The sequence below is a fragment of the Lates calcarifer genome, linkage group LG10 (assembly GCF_001640805.2).
Source record: "Lates calcarifer isolate ASB-BC8 linkage group LG10, TLL_Latcal_v3, whole genome shotgun sequence".
Taxonomy (NCBI): domain Eukaryota; kingdom Metazoa; phylum Chordata; class Actinopteri; family Centropomidae; genus Lates; species Lates calcarifer.
In genome coordinates, this window is record NC_066842.1 from 11,802,603 (window position 1) to 11,819,284 (window position 16,682).

General features: G+C 42.5%; 1 protein-coding gene across 1 annotated transcript; it reads left to right on the forward strand.

Annotated features, from left to right (window-relative positions):
* The first annotated feature begins 3,459 nt into the window (after positions 1-3,459).
* On the forward strand, positions 3,460-12,415 carry LOC108886176 (circadian-associated transcriptional repressor). The gene is made up of 6 exons (XM_018680880.2): positions 3,460-3,620; positions 5,906-6,365; positions 6,731-6,806; positions 7,602-7,680; positions 9,572-9,698; positions 10,780-12,415. Exons 2-6 carry the CDS (start codon positions 5,946-5,948, stop codon positions 11,170-11,172), a joined length of 1,095 nt encoding a protein of 364 aa, XP_018536396.1. The 5' UTR covers positions 3,460-3,620; positions 5,906-5,945; the 3' UTR covers positions 11,173-12,415.
* The last annotated feature ends 4,267 nt before the right edge of the window (positions 12,416-16,682 follow it).

Genomic DNA, 16,682 nt, shown 5'->3' on the forward strand with positions numbered 1-16,682 from the left:
TCTTTAAGGCCTGATCCGCTCTGTCATGGCTCACATGCTTGTGTTTATGTTTGTGTTCCCCTGGAGCGGACTTAGCTGTCATTAACACAGTTATGAACATTCCAGTCAATCCTCTCCTCCCTCCGAGCTCAAACCAAAAACCCGTGCCTGGGTAACACTCTGGCTATTAGTGGTGAACAGTCATAATGTGAATAATGCTGTTGGAAAGCCCATTGATTGGTGTCCCAATTTAGAGACACGCTGCTGAGAGTACAGCCTGCACACACACACACTCACACACAGAGACACACACACGTCACTATAGGTCCAGATTTGGGTACAGGACAGCATATGGCCCAAAGCCAGGGTACACCGAGCTGAGTCAAATGCACAGCTCATACACAGCAGGGGACAGCTGCTAGTAAGACAAGACACACACAAACACGTTCCCCCGCCAACTGAACCGAAACACTCGCACATATACACCCCTATCTACTTGCAGGTAAGGACACGTTCCTTTTCTATACAGCATGCGTGCAAAGTCAGGGTCAGCTGAGGCTATCAGCAGGCGCTCCACACTCCAGCGAATGTTTTCAATGGCCAGCTATTGCATTAGACACGTCACCCCTGTCTGAAAATGAGAAACACATTTTGCAGTGTCTAGTACAATAAATTGCACACACATGCACAAAACCCCCAAAAGGCCTCAGGGGGGGCTTCCAAAGTTTCTCAGCCCATAGGGTGAGGTGTGGTACCGATGCGCACCCACACACACGTGCTACATGTTTTTCTTTTCTGCAAGGGAGGGTTAGGACAGATGTTTTGTGTATGCCCTATAATAAAGTGGGTGTGAGTCTCTGATTTGGCTTTTATTTTTTTTATGAATGAGAGCGGGAGACATCCAGTCTCTGTGGGATACAGAATCAGCCAGCCTCTTTGACAAATTGAAAATCACAGTGCCAGTTTGTGCTGTGTGACTCATCTCAGATCCTGACAGGAGAACGCGCAGATAAAAGAGTTCCCCTTTTGTGAGGCGATCGCAAATTGCTGCTGTTGTTCTTCATGACAAATTGCAGCGCAACTGAATGGAGACGGATTATTGTTAATACATAAACGTTCCTGGAGATCACACGGATGATGTGCTGAAACATTCAGAACAATTGGTTTAACAAAAAAACAACAACATTTAAGTAGCTGTGAAAATCTGCTACTTATATAAATACAGACACTGTTTTCTCCAAAGTTCATACTCTGTCTGTACAGTTTAAAGTGCTGCATGCATGTGTCTGAAATATCTCTTTGATCCAAAAAACAAACAAAAAAAAAATGTAGATGTCTGTTTCCTGTGCTTTGAAGTGGATGTGATGTACTCCACAGTGACATGGAAGCCTTGAAGACAAAAAAAGGAAATGAGAGTTTGCTGGGAAGCTGTAGGAAGCTCTCGGTCGTCACAAAGTCTGGGGTCACCGGAGGATCTGGGGCCTGGGGAGCAGAACGACGGGAGACTGGTTATTGGATGTTTAAAAGATTGGAGTGGCTTACAGGACAATTAAAATTCAACATTAGTGGCCCCGGCGTGCCAGCAGGCGTGTCACCTCCACCGGCTTTATGGGTGCTCTGGTGTCTGTGGTGCACATTCCTCGCAGCAGGATGTGATTAAAGGCTCAGCAAGCAAAAGTGCAGACCCCACTGTTGGGACACTGGAGCTGCTGGTGCCCTTGGTCCTGCCTGGTCCTCTTCTTTTGACAGCTGCACATAAAACAAAAGTAGCCACACGCGCTCCTCTATGATCACTTGACCACAAAACGTTCTTCGAATCTAATTACCGTGGCACAAGCTCATTATAGAAAGCACAGAAGATGCTCCAAGAAGTCCTTATGCATTTTATGTCAGACAGATTTGCACCCAGTTGTTAAAACAGTCTGGGCAACAGTCTTTGGCCCTGTAAACAACTCACAGGCCCCTTTTTTCCCCTCGCATGTGACCTGCTCGCTCGGCAGTTAGAAGGGAAAGAAAAATGTGTTGTTTTAAATTCTGTTTGTCCTCACTGTCAATCGAGGGAGAGGAGGAGAGGCTGGTTGGTTATGCCTTTTGAGTGGGTGTCTCCGGAGCGCACGTGATCTCAATTTTTTTTTTTTTGCTGCTGAGAGAGAGAGAGAGAGAGAGAGAGAGAGAGAGAGAGAGAGAGAGAGAGAGGGTTCGTGACTCACTGGCTCCAGGCTCAGGATCCTCGTCTGACTCTGACAGAGTGCTCCTAATCCCACCCTCTCAGGCAATCAAACAGAGGTCCTGTGAGTCATGCCTTTACCGTCACTGTGTCCAAAAAAAAAAAAAAAAAACCAGCTTGAACACAATCTCAATGTCAATTGCACCCTCCAATTACAGTCAGTGTTGCTTGTAAAAGGATTTACTCATTAAGGTTTAAAGGCTGGACCTTTTAAAGATGAGCAACATGATTAGAATTCGTCTTCATTTAATATTTAATCACTCACACGAGACCTCTCCTGACTCATATACATGGAAACTCACTATTTCAGTGGCACATTTACTCAGCTACTGTAATTAAGTACAATTTTGAGGTACTTGTACTTTACTTGAGTGTTTTCATTCCATCATTCTGTGGGTCTTCATACTTTGGCTGCTTTAGGCTACATTTCAGAGGGAAATATAGTACTTTTACTTGACTGTATGGTTTTTTCCCCAAAGCTGTAGTTATTAGTTACTTTTCAGATCCTTTTTTAACCTATGAACATATGATCGGTTTATAAATTAAGATGCATTTGCACATGGATTAGATTACCCCCCAACTATGTAAATTAGGTAGCTTTAGCTCTACCTTGACCTTTGTAATATTGCTGGTCACATTATTGTGTCAAAAATAATGATCCAATAATATAATAACACTCATAATCAATACTTTTACTTTTGATACTTAAAGCGTACATTTTGTTGTTTGCTGAATATTTTTATAGCGTGTAGTGTTATTTTAACTTAAGGAAATGGTCTGAATATTTTTTCCACCACTAGAAAAATATGATGTAAACATAGGAAAACGACTGCTTGGACCAGATGATCAGACTATCTTTGTTTAAATTTAGTCCGCTCAAGTGGCCTTGGGCAAACTCTTACATGACCCATCCTATCACAGTTGTTGCTGAAAATTGCTGACTGAGCCTTTAACCGGCTGTTCAGCTCACTGACATGCCACAAGTCAGGCATCATCATCCAGATGATATAATGAGGAAGAATGCCTGTAGAATGACCAAAACTAGCCCTGGATTGACTTTTCGCCCAGCTGCTGAAATGAAACCGATCCGCGTGTCCACGTGTTTGTGTCATTTCCATGTCATTTGCATATGTAAACCGGCCTCACCTATCGCTCCGCGGCTGCACCGAGAGGAGAAGCCGATTCGTCGGCCGGGGTCGTTTGAGGAGCAAATGGGAGAGCCCGTCCCCCGTAATCCCGCCCTCCCAGACACGTTGCCTTGGGAGAAGCAACACGGGGCCCGATCACTAGCTGTTCTGCCTTCTTCACTCACACACCGCACGTCCAGCACATCAGCTGCTTTCTACCCCGACAGTCCTGCCGGATTTACCGCTGAACAAAGGAAGCGTACAACCAGCCGCTCCATCCTGGGAAGGTAAGCGCCCCTCGCTGATGCAGATCTCACAGACCCTGATAAATATTATCGATCACACGTGCGTGTAAAGATGGTTTGGTTTAAAAAAAAAAAAAAAATCATCCAGAGGAATTTGACACAGACACGATGGTCTGAAACAGGCATTTATATGTGTTGAAGGATTGATGGTTTGACTTTACAGTTTAGGCGCGACAATGATAATTATAACCGTCTGCGATCTGTCTGCGTTTCTAGTTTTATTTAATCTTAACAGCGCATGCTGCCAAATTTACTGTGACTGATGAGGAAGTCTATTGTGTCTGTTACCCAACTGATTTGAAACCTGCATTTGGGCGGATAGATCCGATGAGAGGACTATTTTTTTTTTTCATTTCCCTCTGAGAACAGATAATGAACTTCTGGGTGAGAGAATTTCCCCTCATAATTCACATTAATCACCTTTAAAAAAAGTTAGAGTGTTAAGTGGTGGGTATCTCTATTCAGGTGCCCCACCTACACAGGTAGATGGAGACATAAAAGCTATCTGGTACGTTAGTGTGTGTGTATGTGTGTTGTGTGTCTTTCAGTCAAAGAAATGTGTGTCATGTAAAAAAACATATTTGAATTTCCGTAAGGGATACTTAAAGACTGTAGGCCTGTGTGGTGTGTTCAAGGGCCCAGGACAAGTGAGAGTTGGACAAGTGCAGTATGATGTGTATGTTGTTTTATTACGGAATGAAACCAGTGGGAAAACAAGTCATGGCACATACTAAAAGCCACATCATTTCAGATGTATTGGATACATGAAATGTAATTTTAACTTGGAAGAGCGAGGACACATGGTTGCTTTTTTCCTGATATTGAATCAATACACAAGGCACAAATGTGTGACTGAGTAAATCGTGTTATTGCATGATATTATAGGATCTGATAAGATATATTTAGTGTAGAATATGATGTTCCACAACAGCTGAATAAGTTGCACAGGCATTTCAATGCAATGGCTTGTAATCAGATAAAAGATTCTTTCTGACTTAACTGAATGTGTGTCACTTGATGCTCGTGTGATGTTAGTATAATTTATAAATAGTCCTTTGTAGTTGGGAAGTAAAACACTAGAAAGTACATATCATTTTCTTCAATCTTTGCCTCTGAAGAGCTTAAATCTTGATAACATATAATTCCAAGCTCAGGATATTCTGGGATACAATGGGCATTTCATCACAGCTGGCCACTGCTTAAACCGTTTCATTTTATTTTCAGTGAAACTGGTCAACGGTGGCCTCTGTTATAGAGAAGCTATATTATAACCAACCATCGGACATATCCAGATTTCTTTTTTGTCTTCTGTGTTTGTGTTGTGTTGGAGCATGTCAAAAAAAATAAAAATATCAGTAAATCTCCGCTCCACCCTCGTCTGTAACAATAAGATCAGAAGGTGGTCGTCTTGAGACAAAGAACAAGGGAGCAATTAACTCTCCTACCCTCAAATTTCACAGGAAATGTGAGACATGCCAGGCGTTAACCATTCAAACTCCAAAAATAATCTCTGTGCTTAAAATGCTGTTCTCACTTCCTTTATCTACTTATCATTGAAGGAAACCTGTTGGAGAGATGTAAAGCAATTAAGCATCCGTGAAGAGCCCACTAGTCAGAGGAGTTTTTATTCATGAGGCTGTATTCATGTTGTCAGTCCCTCATTTTGTAAAAATCTTTTGTCAAAAGTGTCACTCGCGTTGATGGGAGGTCTACAGTCTGAGGCGGTGGTCGCCATGGTGGCAGACCCCTGCCCCTTCTGAATAAACAACCTAACAGTGTTTATGAATGAGTGCGGTGGTAGCAGCTGGCAGCGGGCGATAAAATGTCCTGTCCTCGTGTGACGTCATGATGTTGGAGATTTACAGTGACAATAAAAGATCCGAGTCCTTGAGTGTGTGAGGGCTGCATGGAGTTGTTGTGGACACTGGGATGGTTTGATGTTTGCTTTTGATGGTGGCTAGTTCGTATTTACAGGCTCAGGTGTTGCATCTGCAAAACAAACAGGTCATTGTGGTCTCAACAACTGCGCTCTCACTGCCACCATCTGCTCAGAGTGCTCGGCTGTGTCTCTGCCTTTATTCATGTGTGCTTGGTCGGAGGTGCGGTGTTTTTGGAGGTTTTTTTTTTTTTTTAATCCAGATAAACCTGTGCTATTTCAATAATTCAAGTAGATTTCATTTTGGCTGCTACATATATTGAAGGTGGTTCAAGGGCTGAATTTGTTACTTTTGTTGTCGCACTGTAGTAACAGTGACTTTCTCTCTCAGGTCAGTGATGGTCAGTGCTAGTTAGAGCCTGCAGCCGAGGATGTCTGCTACAGATTCGGACAACTCCATTGACTGGCTGGCTAGTGACAATGAGGACAATGAGAGCGAACGGGAGTCTGACTGTGCCAGAAGGCACAGCCAGACAGAGGCTCCTCCGTCCCCCAGTGGCCCGCCACACCTGGGCCCCTCTGACAGCAGCTGCTGCCGGAGCAACGAGGTGAAGGAGGGCGACGGTAACTGGAGCGAGGTCAGGGAGGCCTCCGGCCGGGGATCTCCCCCCGGCCGCACAGAGACATATGACAGCACCATTGGACTGTGTAAAACACAACAAGGAGAAAAAACGAATGGCAAAAGCACTCAGCAAGCACTGAAGAGACATCACAGCCACACGGAGGAGGGGCGCAAGGAACGGCAGCTCAGTTCCAATGTGTCAGAGAAAGACCAAATTTTCAGCAGTAAGGTGAGCACCTCTGTGACTCATGTCCGTTTCCCACAGGGGGCGGTTTACAGTGTCAGCAAAACTGAAGTGTGCCCTGTCACCTAGATTGACTCCCCTGCTGGTTTTACAGAGTGCCTCACACACAACATTTTCAGTTAAGATGACCCCACCCACCCCCACCCCCTTAAGCAGAATTAGTCATGGTTTTCTGAAGAACTAGAGTCACTCTATCATAAGTTAAACACAGTCAATTATCAGAATAGTAGGGGGTGGATGGTTATTGAAATCATGTTGAACAGCTTTTACATTATGATATGATGTCCGCTTTCCAAATGGTTTTTGAAGACAGAGATATCACTTACAAATTAATCTATTGTCGTTTTCAGTGCATGGAGCTACAGTGCTACATTCATCCTCTGTCATTAATCCTGAATGGCCTTCGTTCAGGGAGATACAGAGAACGTAAGTCAGTCATTTCTTCTTTCTTCTTTCTCTTTCTTCCTTTTTCTGTTTTTGTCTTTCGAAAAATCTCAGTAGATTTACACTCTTTAACACGACCATTTCTTACGTGAGCCAATGTCTTTCACAACCTCTCTCTGTCTGTCTCTCTTTGCTCCTGTCTCTCTCTCTCTCACGTCTCAGAGAAGAAAACAATAGACTGGATAGACAACGTGCCACTCTGTATGGAATATGTGTCCCTGAGATCTGAGAATGAGATGTCTGAAACATGTATTGTTGTAGGACTATCAAGTAACCACAAGTATTTCCTGTGTGTGTGTCCATCTTTTATAATGGGGGCTTGTTTTGGGTGAAGGTTCAGTGAGAAACTCTGCTGTTTAAAAAAAAAAAACAACATATAAATGTTATGTTTTTTTACCAGTTGAGAATAAGCAATGTCACATTTCAGACTTCCTTATAAATTAGCTGCTTGGCAGAGGCGAGCGAGGACATACTGTACCACAGTCTCCAGCAAAGCAGCTGCTGTTTGTGAGCCGTCAGATGGGTATTATACAGGTCTCTGAGAGATAGCGCCATGTTCAGACAGGCTCTGAAACTGCTTAGTTTGGGATCTTTGTCAAACCAAAACCTTGTGTGACCCAACACTTCCTGGCCACAGAGGCAGGGAGTCTGTTCTCTTACACACACAGGCACAGACACACACACACACACATTTCACACAACCCATCTGCTCCACAGACTCAGCCCTGCTGTCAACACAGTTTGTGTGGCTCATGGTACAACTTTCTTCTTTTCCAGGACTCAGCAGTTTCCAGGAGAGTGTGGCAATGGACAGGATTCAGAGGATCATGGGTGTCCTGCAGAACCCCTGTATGGGGTAAGTGTCCTCAGCATGACCCACATACTGTTCTACATGCAACAATGAGCTCTATTATCTCATAGTTCCACACATGCACATCTCTTTTATGTGTATACAATATTTTATTTTTACTGAAACACAAAAGCATTGTTGGTTCTGAGCTGCTTCAGATCAGAATCTCAACTACACCCAACCAACATGCAATCAAAACTGCTTAGAAATGGTGTTTGCTGTCTGTGGGTCAATGTGGTCTCCAGCATGTCCGTGACACATGGTTCACAGCAGGTTGCCCTGCGAGGAGCTGCAACCCCCACACATTCAGGATAAATTTACTGCCGAGATGGCTGAGTCTCACTATAGCTGGGCATCTTGTTAAAAATGTATCAGGCTCCACTGTGGGAGCAGCACACTTGTGTCTGCTTGATTAGCTCTCCACCGACCAGACGGTATAATGGAGAATGATATCACCCCTTTAAAGGAGAAAGTCTCAGTCCCTATAATGCAATCTATTTTAAATGTTTTGATAATGTACATTTGTTTTACATGATAAAATGGCTTAGGTGCTTTAGGATCTTATTTGTATGCTCAAGCGTTTGGTAATTGGGTGGATATCAATAAGAATATATTCTGATTAAAAAGTTACATGATCATATGTAAAATCTATGAGAAATTACATATGAAATAATAAAACTGATGTTGAGTTAATATGGCATGATGGAAAACGCTTCACAAAAGCAAAAAAACATAAAAGATATTTCTAGTTTTCGACATTTTCAACTAATAATTATGGTCTTTGTTGATTAATTGCCAATAAAGTACCCATCATAGTTTCTCAGAGTTCAATGTGACATCTTCAGAATGCCTCCTTTGTCCAACCAGCAGTTAAAAACCTAATGGGATTTCATGTTTGAGAAGCTGGAACCAGTGATTATCACCTCTCAAAATGTTTGTCAAGCAATTTCTATTGACTGACTAACCAAAAAATAAAAGTAAACATTTTAAGGGCTAAACTGGACAACAGTATTTTCTAGAATAAAAGCACATCACCATCATGTCGACAGCTGTGTGTACCATTTAGTCCTGAATTTAAAGCAGCAATTCTGATACTGTGTCTTGCTGGGCAGATAGTCATTGTGAGCCTCTGCATTAAGGTACATGAATATGCGATAAAGTGCTTGCTGAGTGTGGCACAAACTAATCGGAGCCCTCACCCACCAGCTGCTGCCTTCATATGGGAGACAAAGAGTGGGTGTGGCAGCCTCCCTGCAGACAGCCGGGGCAGAGGCTGGAAGGTGGACTATACCCCTCCCTCCCCTCTCCGTCGCTCCCTATGCCTCCTCTGTGTTGCCAGCTGGCAGTGCCTGAAGCAACACAATGGTAGACAGGATCAAAGTGACTTTCTTAGCAGTCACTGTCGCAGATAATCTTTCACATGAATTTAACATGCTCTGAATGGAGTGTAGCAGGAAGGTCCTGATCATATGACACAAGCTAATCCCGACCTACCATCTGGTTTTGACGGGTGGGACGCTTCTCTGTGCCCACATCCACTGACAAGAACTGCGTCACCACGACTACAGTTTGTTTTCACAGTGACGCTGTTGGAGACCACTGTGGCTTCGGTGTTTATATTTAGAAGCGAGCAGAACTATTATACATCAGGCCACGTGTAAGCTCAAAACATGTGAGAAATGTACTTAAGACAATTCCCCCACACACACACACAGTGCAGCCTTTGCTGAGTGAGTGTAAGTGTTAACGCGCTGTTGAAGATCACATATTTCCTGTGTGAGCTTGATGGACAGATAAGATTTCAGAGAAAATGCTGGCTTGATTTTTGGTAGATTGGTTCATGTATGATTGCTTGATTCTCTTTCTCTCTCCTCTTCTCCTTCCTTGCTTTTTTCAGGGAGAAATACATTAATATCATTCTGAAAATGGAGGAAATGCTGAAAAGCTGGTTTCCTAATGTAAAACTCCAAGACCAACTTGCTGTCACGCAGACAGAGGAAGCCGTTCCTACTAAGAAACCGAAGGTAAAGTCGTAAAAAAAAAAAAAAAAAAAAAAAGCAGAACTCTTATGTAACAGCTCCTCAGTTAGACATGGCCTGCTGCCCAGAACATATGGTGACGATGCAGCAAAGGAGGGACTAAAATATCTATTATTATTTAATCACAGGTCTGGGACAGGGAAGGGAGGATTAAAAGCTATTTTTACTGAGGTATTACTGTAGTCTCAGGTTCACTAAGAACAAAGACAGAGGAGAAAAGGTAATTTTGGAGGAGGTTCCCAAGAAAGGTCAGAATACTCTGGAACATTCCTTTGCATTTGATTGGTGAGGATTTATTTCTGTGGTTAATCCTGACACACCCTCCAATGTACAGCTACCATTTTAGTTTCAGTCACTGTAAAGAAGCTATATTATAGTTAGTAACTGGTCATACTGGTTGTAATTTTAAAGCTGCTGTAATCAATATTTTCATATAAACATTGGATGAAAATACTACTTATAATATGAAAAGGGTCGCTCATAGTGACAGTTGCGCAGGGAATTATCATCCAGTTCTGCAGTTTGTGGCTCCAGAGAGCATTTTAGCTTCTTTCGGTTCATTGTTTTAGTGCTGTGGCCCACAACTTTACGATTATAGTTCAGTCTCATTGCTCTCATAAGTGTTGTTTTCAGCCACAACAGGCAGCTGTTTTCAGCAATAAAGCTCTGATAAATCCACTGTTTCTTCTTTAGTTAGTGAGCAGCTAGCAAGCAAAGTGGAACATGTACCCACTAAAGAGCCAGATATTTTACTTGGGGGTTGGTTGAGACAAAAAAAAAAAAAGATGCTATAAGGTGAATAAATACTGACTTATATTTAGCAGGTGACCAGAAACACAGCTTTAGATGAATGCTAATGTTGCTCTGTGTCTGCTGGTTTTGTAAAAAGGCAACTATTTGTTAACAAATTACCATTTTAAAAGACAATGATATGCCAATGTTGTATTTGTAGCTTCTTGCACTGCCCACAAGTGACCTAAAAAACCAATTATAGCAAGTTAAGTTGATTACCTCATAACATTGTATTCTGAATGAAACTTAACCATGTTTCCTTCTTTCCTAACAGCTATCTCCAGTGACCACCACTGCAGCTGTGAGCCCCGTCACCGTGAGTGATCCTCCAGTCGGTGCCAAAGCCCTGAGAGTCACCGACCTCACCCCTGCTGGAGCCTACTCTGCCAGTAACCTGAAGTGGCTCCACACATCACCCATCTGCTCCCCCACAGCAGAGCAGGCCCAGGCTGGCCCCAGGCACCTGCTGTCCCCCAGAGACAGAGACCTAACCCAGGATAACGCTGTGTCCTCAAGCACAGACACCCACACTAAGACAGACTCGGTGCCCAGAGGCCTTCCGCCAGGCAAAATCAACGCGCCCTGTCTAGAGAGGCTCCTTAAGTCGACAGAAAGCATCATCACCCGCAAGGGGACGCGGGGCTTGATGGACAGCAGCTGGTCCTAGTCCACACAGAAGGCTGGGTGTCCAGCTGTAAGCACCGCACAGCCCAGCCTCGCCTTGCCCACCTTGCCGGGAGCCAGTCAGCTTGCTTAGCCCATTCCAGCCTTCAGGGGAGACGGGAGCCTTCAAAAGGGACGTCACAGATTCCTCTTTAATGTAGAAGGAGTGTGGACGGACATGTTGTACTTTCTGTATGGGAATGTGCCCTCTCTGACATGACAAGTGTCTGCTTTAGTTCCCTTTTGTTGACTTATCTTTGTTTTTTGTTTGCACTCTTGAATAGCGTGTGTGAGAGTGGGAAGGATAGATTTCACATGCTGAGATCTCCGAAGCTCAAGATTTCACAACTGAATTGTTCCCACTGGCTTGTAGATGCAATAATACAGTTTGAGTATCTGTGAAACCGCCATTATGCCTGAAAGGGAAAGAACTGCAGAAATAGTTAGTGCTGGAAGGGAGTATTTCAGATATTCAGACATGTCAGTGGTCTACATATTGTTGTGCTGAAAATGTGGGTGAAATGTGATGTTATTTTCTCCCCCCCCCATGCCCCCACCGCCCCCCCCTCATGACTCCACTTTTAAGTTTATTGATGTGACTGTTACTCATTTGTATACTTTATAAATAAGTCTTTTGGTACAACTGTTCTACCTCAGTGGGCACCACGTCACGGTTAGTGAGTAGGAATGTGAACGCTACGCTCAAAGTCTGGACACCTCACCAGATCTGCAGTGAGCCAAATGGCCTCTGACAGCGAGGCCTGCAGTATGAGTCGTCCTGCTTGTACAAACAGAGGATGCTCTCTCCATGGGGATGCTCTTGTGGCCTGACTGGTGCCATTGTAAAGAATGTCAACTGCAGAATTCTTTTTTTGAGTCTCCCAGTAGAAGGCGAACAGTGCCTGTAATGTCAAGCTGTGCCTGTAAGCCGGTTTAATAAAGAGAGAGAACCGTTCAGAATACCTGCTCCTCTGTGGGATGTACAAATCAGGAATTCTCACTCTCCTGCCATTTTCCTGTATTGAGTAAATTATTCAGATCTTGCCAACTACTTTCTGTGGTGGAGTAGAAACAATTATTTTGTTTTGCCACAGAACTGGACAATATGCTAGACCAGAACAGAGTGACAAGGTATTTCTCTGTGTAAATCTTACAGAAAGGTTGTCGATTTACCCTGAAAAGTGGCCTTTATAGTGTGAAATTTTATACTTTCAAAATAAATGTGGTTATATTTGTTTGATGCAAAATGCCTACAAATTTTTTTTTAATTGTGTTTTCCCGTGATACAGGCTTGAAGTCACCCTAAATGTACAGATTCTGCAGTTGCTCAAACGTTGATTGTCTCAGGTGTTTTTGCTTTTAAATTTCCCTCAAAAGAATCTTTAGCGTTAGAAACATTTTCCACATTAGATTTGCCATGATTATGTCACATGTCTCTTTGTTCCGGTGTTCCACTTAGCTTTTTCACCTGTTATGTCGAGTGAAATATTCAGTGCCACTTAGCTGTAACATAAGGCTTCATGTAAAGAAGGAGGGCGGGGGGATACAGTGTCAACTAGACTTAAAATGAAGAAATGACCGTTTTCTCCAAATCTAAAACAGAATACTGCCATCTACAGGTGAAAATGTAAACATAATGAGTTCATCCTATGTTGCTCTGCAAACGAGCGAGAGTACCTTTTGAGTTTAAGATACATAGCATATTGTGAAAGTAGTTCTCTTCTTTCCCTTATTCTCATTTGGAAAATACACTCTCTTGAAAATTGGAAAATAATGCTGCTTTGGAGTCACAATTTGTGCAAAACCACTATGATACCTCAACTGCAGATTCAGTTTCATTCAGCCCATGCCAGACCTATTTTATTAACTCTCATAACATGGTGCATTCACAGAGGGTGAAAACACAACTGTGAGGGAGTAGTGTGGCCTGGAAAACAATATGTCAGGAAGTTAAGGAGATTAGAAATAATGGAGGTCTAACTTTTTTTTATTATTTGACATTCCCTGAATTGCACAGTATACAGTAGTCACATGTCTCTTTTGCCAGATTAAAAGGGGTGATTGGCATTAGGTAGAGGGGTCAATTATCCAGACTGCATTGTTTGAGCGTTGCCGCCCCAGATTCCATCTCCCAGAGCAAGGCTAATGGTCTGGATTCACGTGCACAGAAGACCAAGCAGCATCCATATCCAAAGACAGCTGGCACAGATCTGCCTCACACTCACCCTGGAAAGGGAAGTTGTTATGAATGATAGGAAGAGCTGCATCAACAAAAAGGCACCTTTCTCATAGAGCTCTCTAAGGGAGTTGGACCAAATTATATCATGCAGTGCTAAGACTGCCAATGGTGAACATGTGATGCTGAAATTATGCAAAAAACAAAGGGCACAGAATATAAATGTAATAAAAGAAGGAGGAATCTATAAATCCCAAGAAGCTTTTACTGAGTACCAGAAATCGTTGATAAAAAGGAAGAAAGGGCAAGAAATTGACTGTAAAATGTTTGTTTGGAGTGGCGTTGGATAGGTGTAGTGCCTCTGTGTGCAGTGACAGTATTTCAGAGGTGATGTAACTTCTGTGGTTCATGTAGCTAATTGTTTTTTCTCAGTGGTTTTGGAGTTTTTACCCCTGTGACTAAACAATACAAAGCAATGATAACTAACGCTGGCAAAGAGTATGGTTTGTCCCCCCCAACTCTATAAATCTGTTTGGTATCCTCCATTTCCTGTTTGATAGTTGGCCCTTCCACATGGAGCTACTGAGGACTGGGGCACATGGAACAAACATTTGGTAAGTGCTGCTAAAAATCTAAATACATTCATTAGATTTCCCGTGTATTTAGTGTGTCAGTGCCATTTTTCATTGTTAATGTGATTTAATGGAAAACTTGATTCTTTTGTCTGCTAATTTCGAATGCTTCAGCTAGAGTAGCCTAGCTTAGTCTAGCCTAGCTACACTTGTTTCTAGTTCTCAAGTAATGGGAAATTAAGAGAAACATGAGGTCACTGCACCTAGTAATGACTGAACTTACGAGCTCCTAACTACTAAGAAGGTGTCTTGACAGCTTAAGCAACTCAGTGAAATGATCAGCAGTTATTTGGTCGAGCACTTGACTGTTTGGTTTTGCACATGGACAGCATGTATTACTTTGGGTAAGAATCAAATTAGATCTACTTTGATCTACAAAGCAGGTGTTAATTAGCCTGAGCCATTTAGTCAGATGTTCATTGACTGTTTCTTTGAGCCTTTCAGTGTTTGCATATGGTGTTGTGCTTCAAAATGCATTGCCCTGCAAACCAGGATCCTTATAACTACCGAGCAGGCACCTTAAGAGCTTGAGCTACTTAGTCAGATGATCAACCATTCTTTGGTCGAGCTGTTGAGTGTGTGCATTTGGTGCTGGACTTCAAAATTCATTGCACAGCATGTAAGAATCAAACATGCAACCTCCAAACTACCAAGCAGGCATCATCAGCTGATCAGCAGTTATTTGGTCAAGTCTTTGAGTGTTTTTATATGAGCTTTGACTTCAGAATAGACCAATACTGCCATGAAAAAGAAATAATATTTCCATTTTATAGGCTAACAGAGGTTATGATTTACACAATTGATTGATGTCCGAGTTTGTCTGCCAAGGCTATGTGTGGGCAAAACTACAAAGAGTAATCATTACTGGAGGAGCAGGGTTGGGAGCCTTTTGTTGAAAGCATTCAAAGGCGAGTGGGAGAGGAAAAAAAGGGGGGAGGAGGGAGGACAGGTCCGTGGTTCCAGTTGCAAAAAGCCGGAAGGAATAATAAATAGAGCTTAATTCTCTCCAGCTACCCTTTCATTGTAAATTGGCCTTGATTTGAGCTCCAGCTGAGTGTGAAATGACAAGGCAGTATGGTGTTGAAAAGGAGCCAACGTGTCAGTGCTTCACTCTGCTGCAGTTATTTATATGTACTGTATCTATGTAATTCATTTTTCAAGTCTTCCCAGACAGAAAGAGGCAGATGTGTAGCAGCTAACTACCCCATCAGATAAAGAATATGATAAAAAATATCGAAGTCAAAAGAACACTGTGTCTCACTTCATGCTATGAAAGGTCTAATTACCTCAGTGCAGGTAGTGAATGTGAATTAAGAGCAGATAATTACAGCATCTCCCCTGCAGACCCTTTGAAAATATTTCTCAAGCTGTAAGACTCAATTTACCAACTACATCCTCCTGTAATGTAGTAGCTAGATGCAGTCTGTGTTAACAGTCACCATGACTGCAGTTTTTAATCCTGCAAATTTAAAAGGCAGTCACGACCACACAGCCATCGCAAGCATAATTATATGCTGTGACCAAAACTGTTTTGCTGTCAGGGGATTGTAACCTGTTAGCATCTCAGAGCCAGACAGGGATTAGCTGCTCTGTTATTAAGCATTAAGGTCCAAAGCTTGATGATCACTTTGTTTGAGTTTTTTGGACACAAAATCAAGACTATTTGATCCCCTTGGAAAATCAAACCCATTACATTTTTTTTCTTTTGCAGAGGACTCCATCTAAACACAAATCTAAATTGATGGCTTCTTCAACAATTTCCTGGTTGCTAGAGCAGCAGGAGTTGTGAGGAAGAATGGCATACTTCAGAGCATTCTGCAATTTCACATGAAAATGTCACACATTTTGATCCGATCCCCGCAAAGCAAGGAATGAACTCATTATGTTATTATGAACTGTACAGCTGATTCATTCACACCCTACAGAGATAATGGTCTCATCTGTCAGAGGACTGAGCACCTTTAATTAAGAGGGAACTGTGAACCCAAAATATCTCCCGCTCAATTATTAGAAGAGCAGGTTATACAAATGATGACACAGTCACTGCAATCTATAGCTGCCTTTCAATGGTTGAGTGTCTCGGTTTGCCAATCAAACCTCTGAGCAGTTTGCATAAACACTGGTGAGGTCTGGCCAGTCACTGTCTCAGCTTTGTTTCACTGTAGCAGCATGACAATTTATGGGGCATGTTACAAAACCAAATTTATCTTTATGGCTTAATATTAGTTATTTACAGTTTAATTCTTTAGTATATTGATGTGGCTAAATCAATGTTTCATAAGACTAGGCTAGTTGCTGTTTCATTCTGATATTGCAGTGGGAATATTCTGCTCTCTGGAGTCAGATGACCACCAAGTACACTGATCACTGATACAGACAGCAGTGGCCTCTGCAGTTCTGTACAGTGCTATTGATTTTGCCGTCTCCAATAGGTTATCCTCAGCCCTTTTAGGAGGAAGAACAATGTTCAAAGAGCACCGTTGCTATTCTGCATAGGTCTTCCCGGCAGCATTGATTTTGAAAATATCCTCAGATACCAGGTTTTTGATACTTCAAACATTGAAAAAAACAAATCTATAGGAATCGTGCGTACACAGGAAACTGACATAAATGACACGTGAGAAGTATGAACAAGATGTAAAGACCAGGTCATAGATAAATAGTTGTGGAGGAGGCTATTATAGGCACTGATGAATTCATCACAGG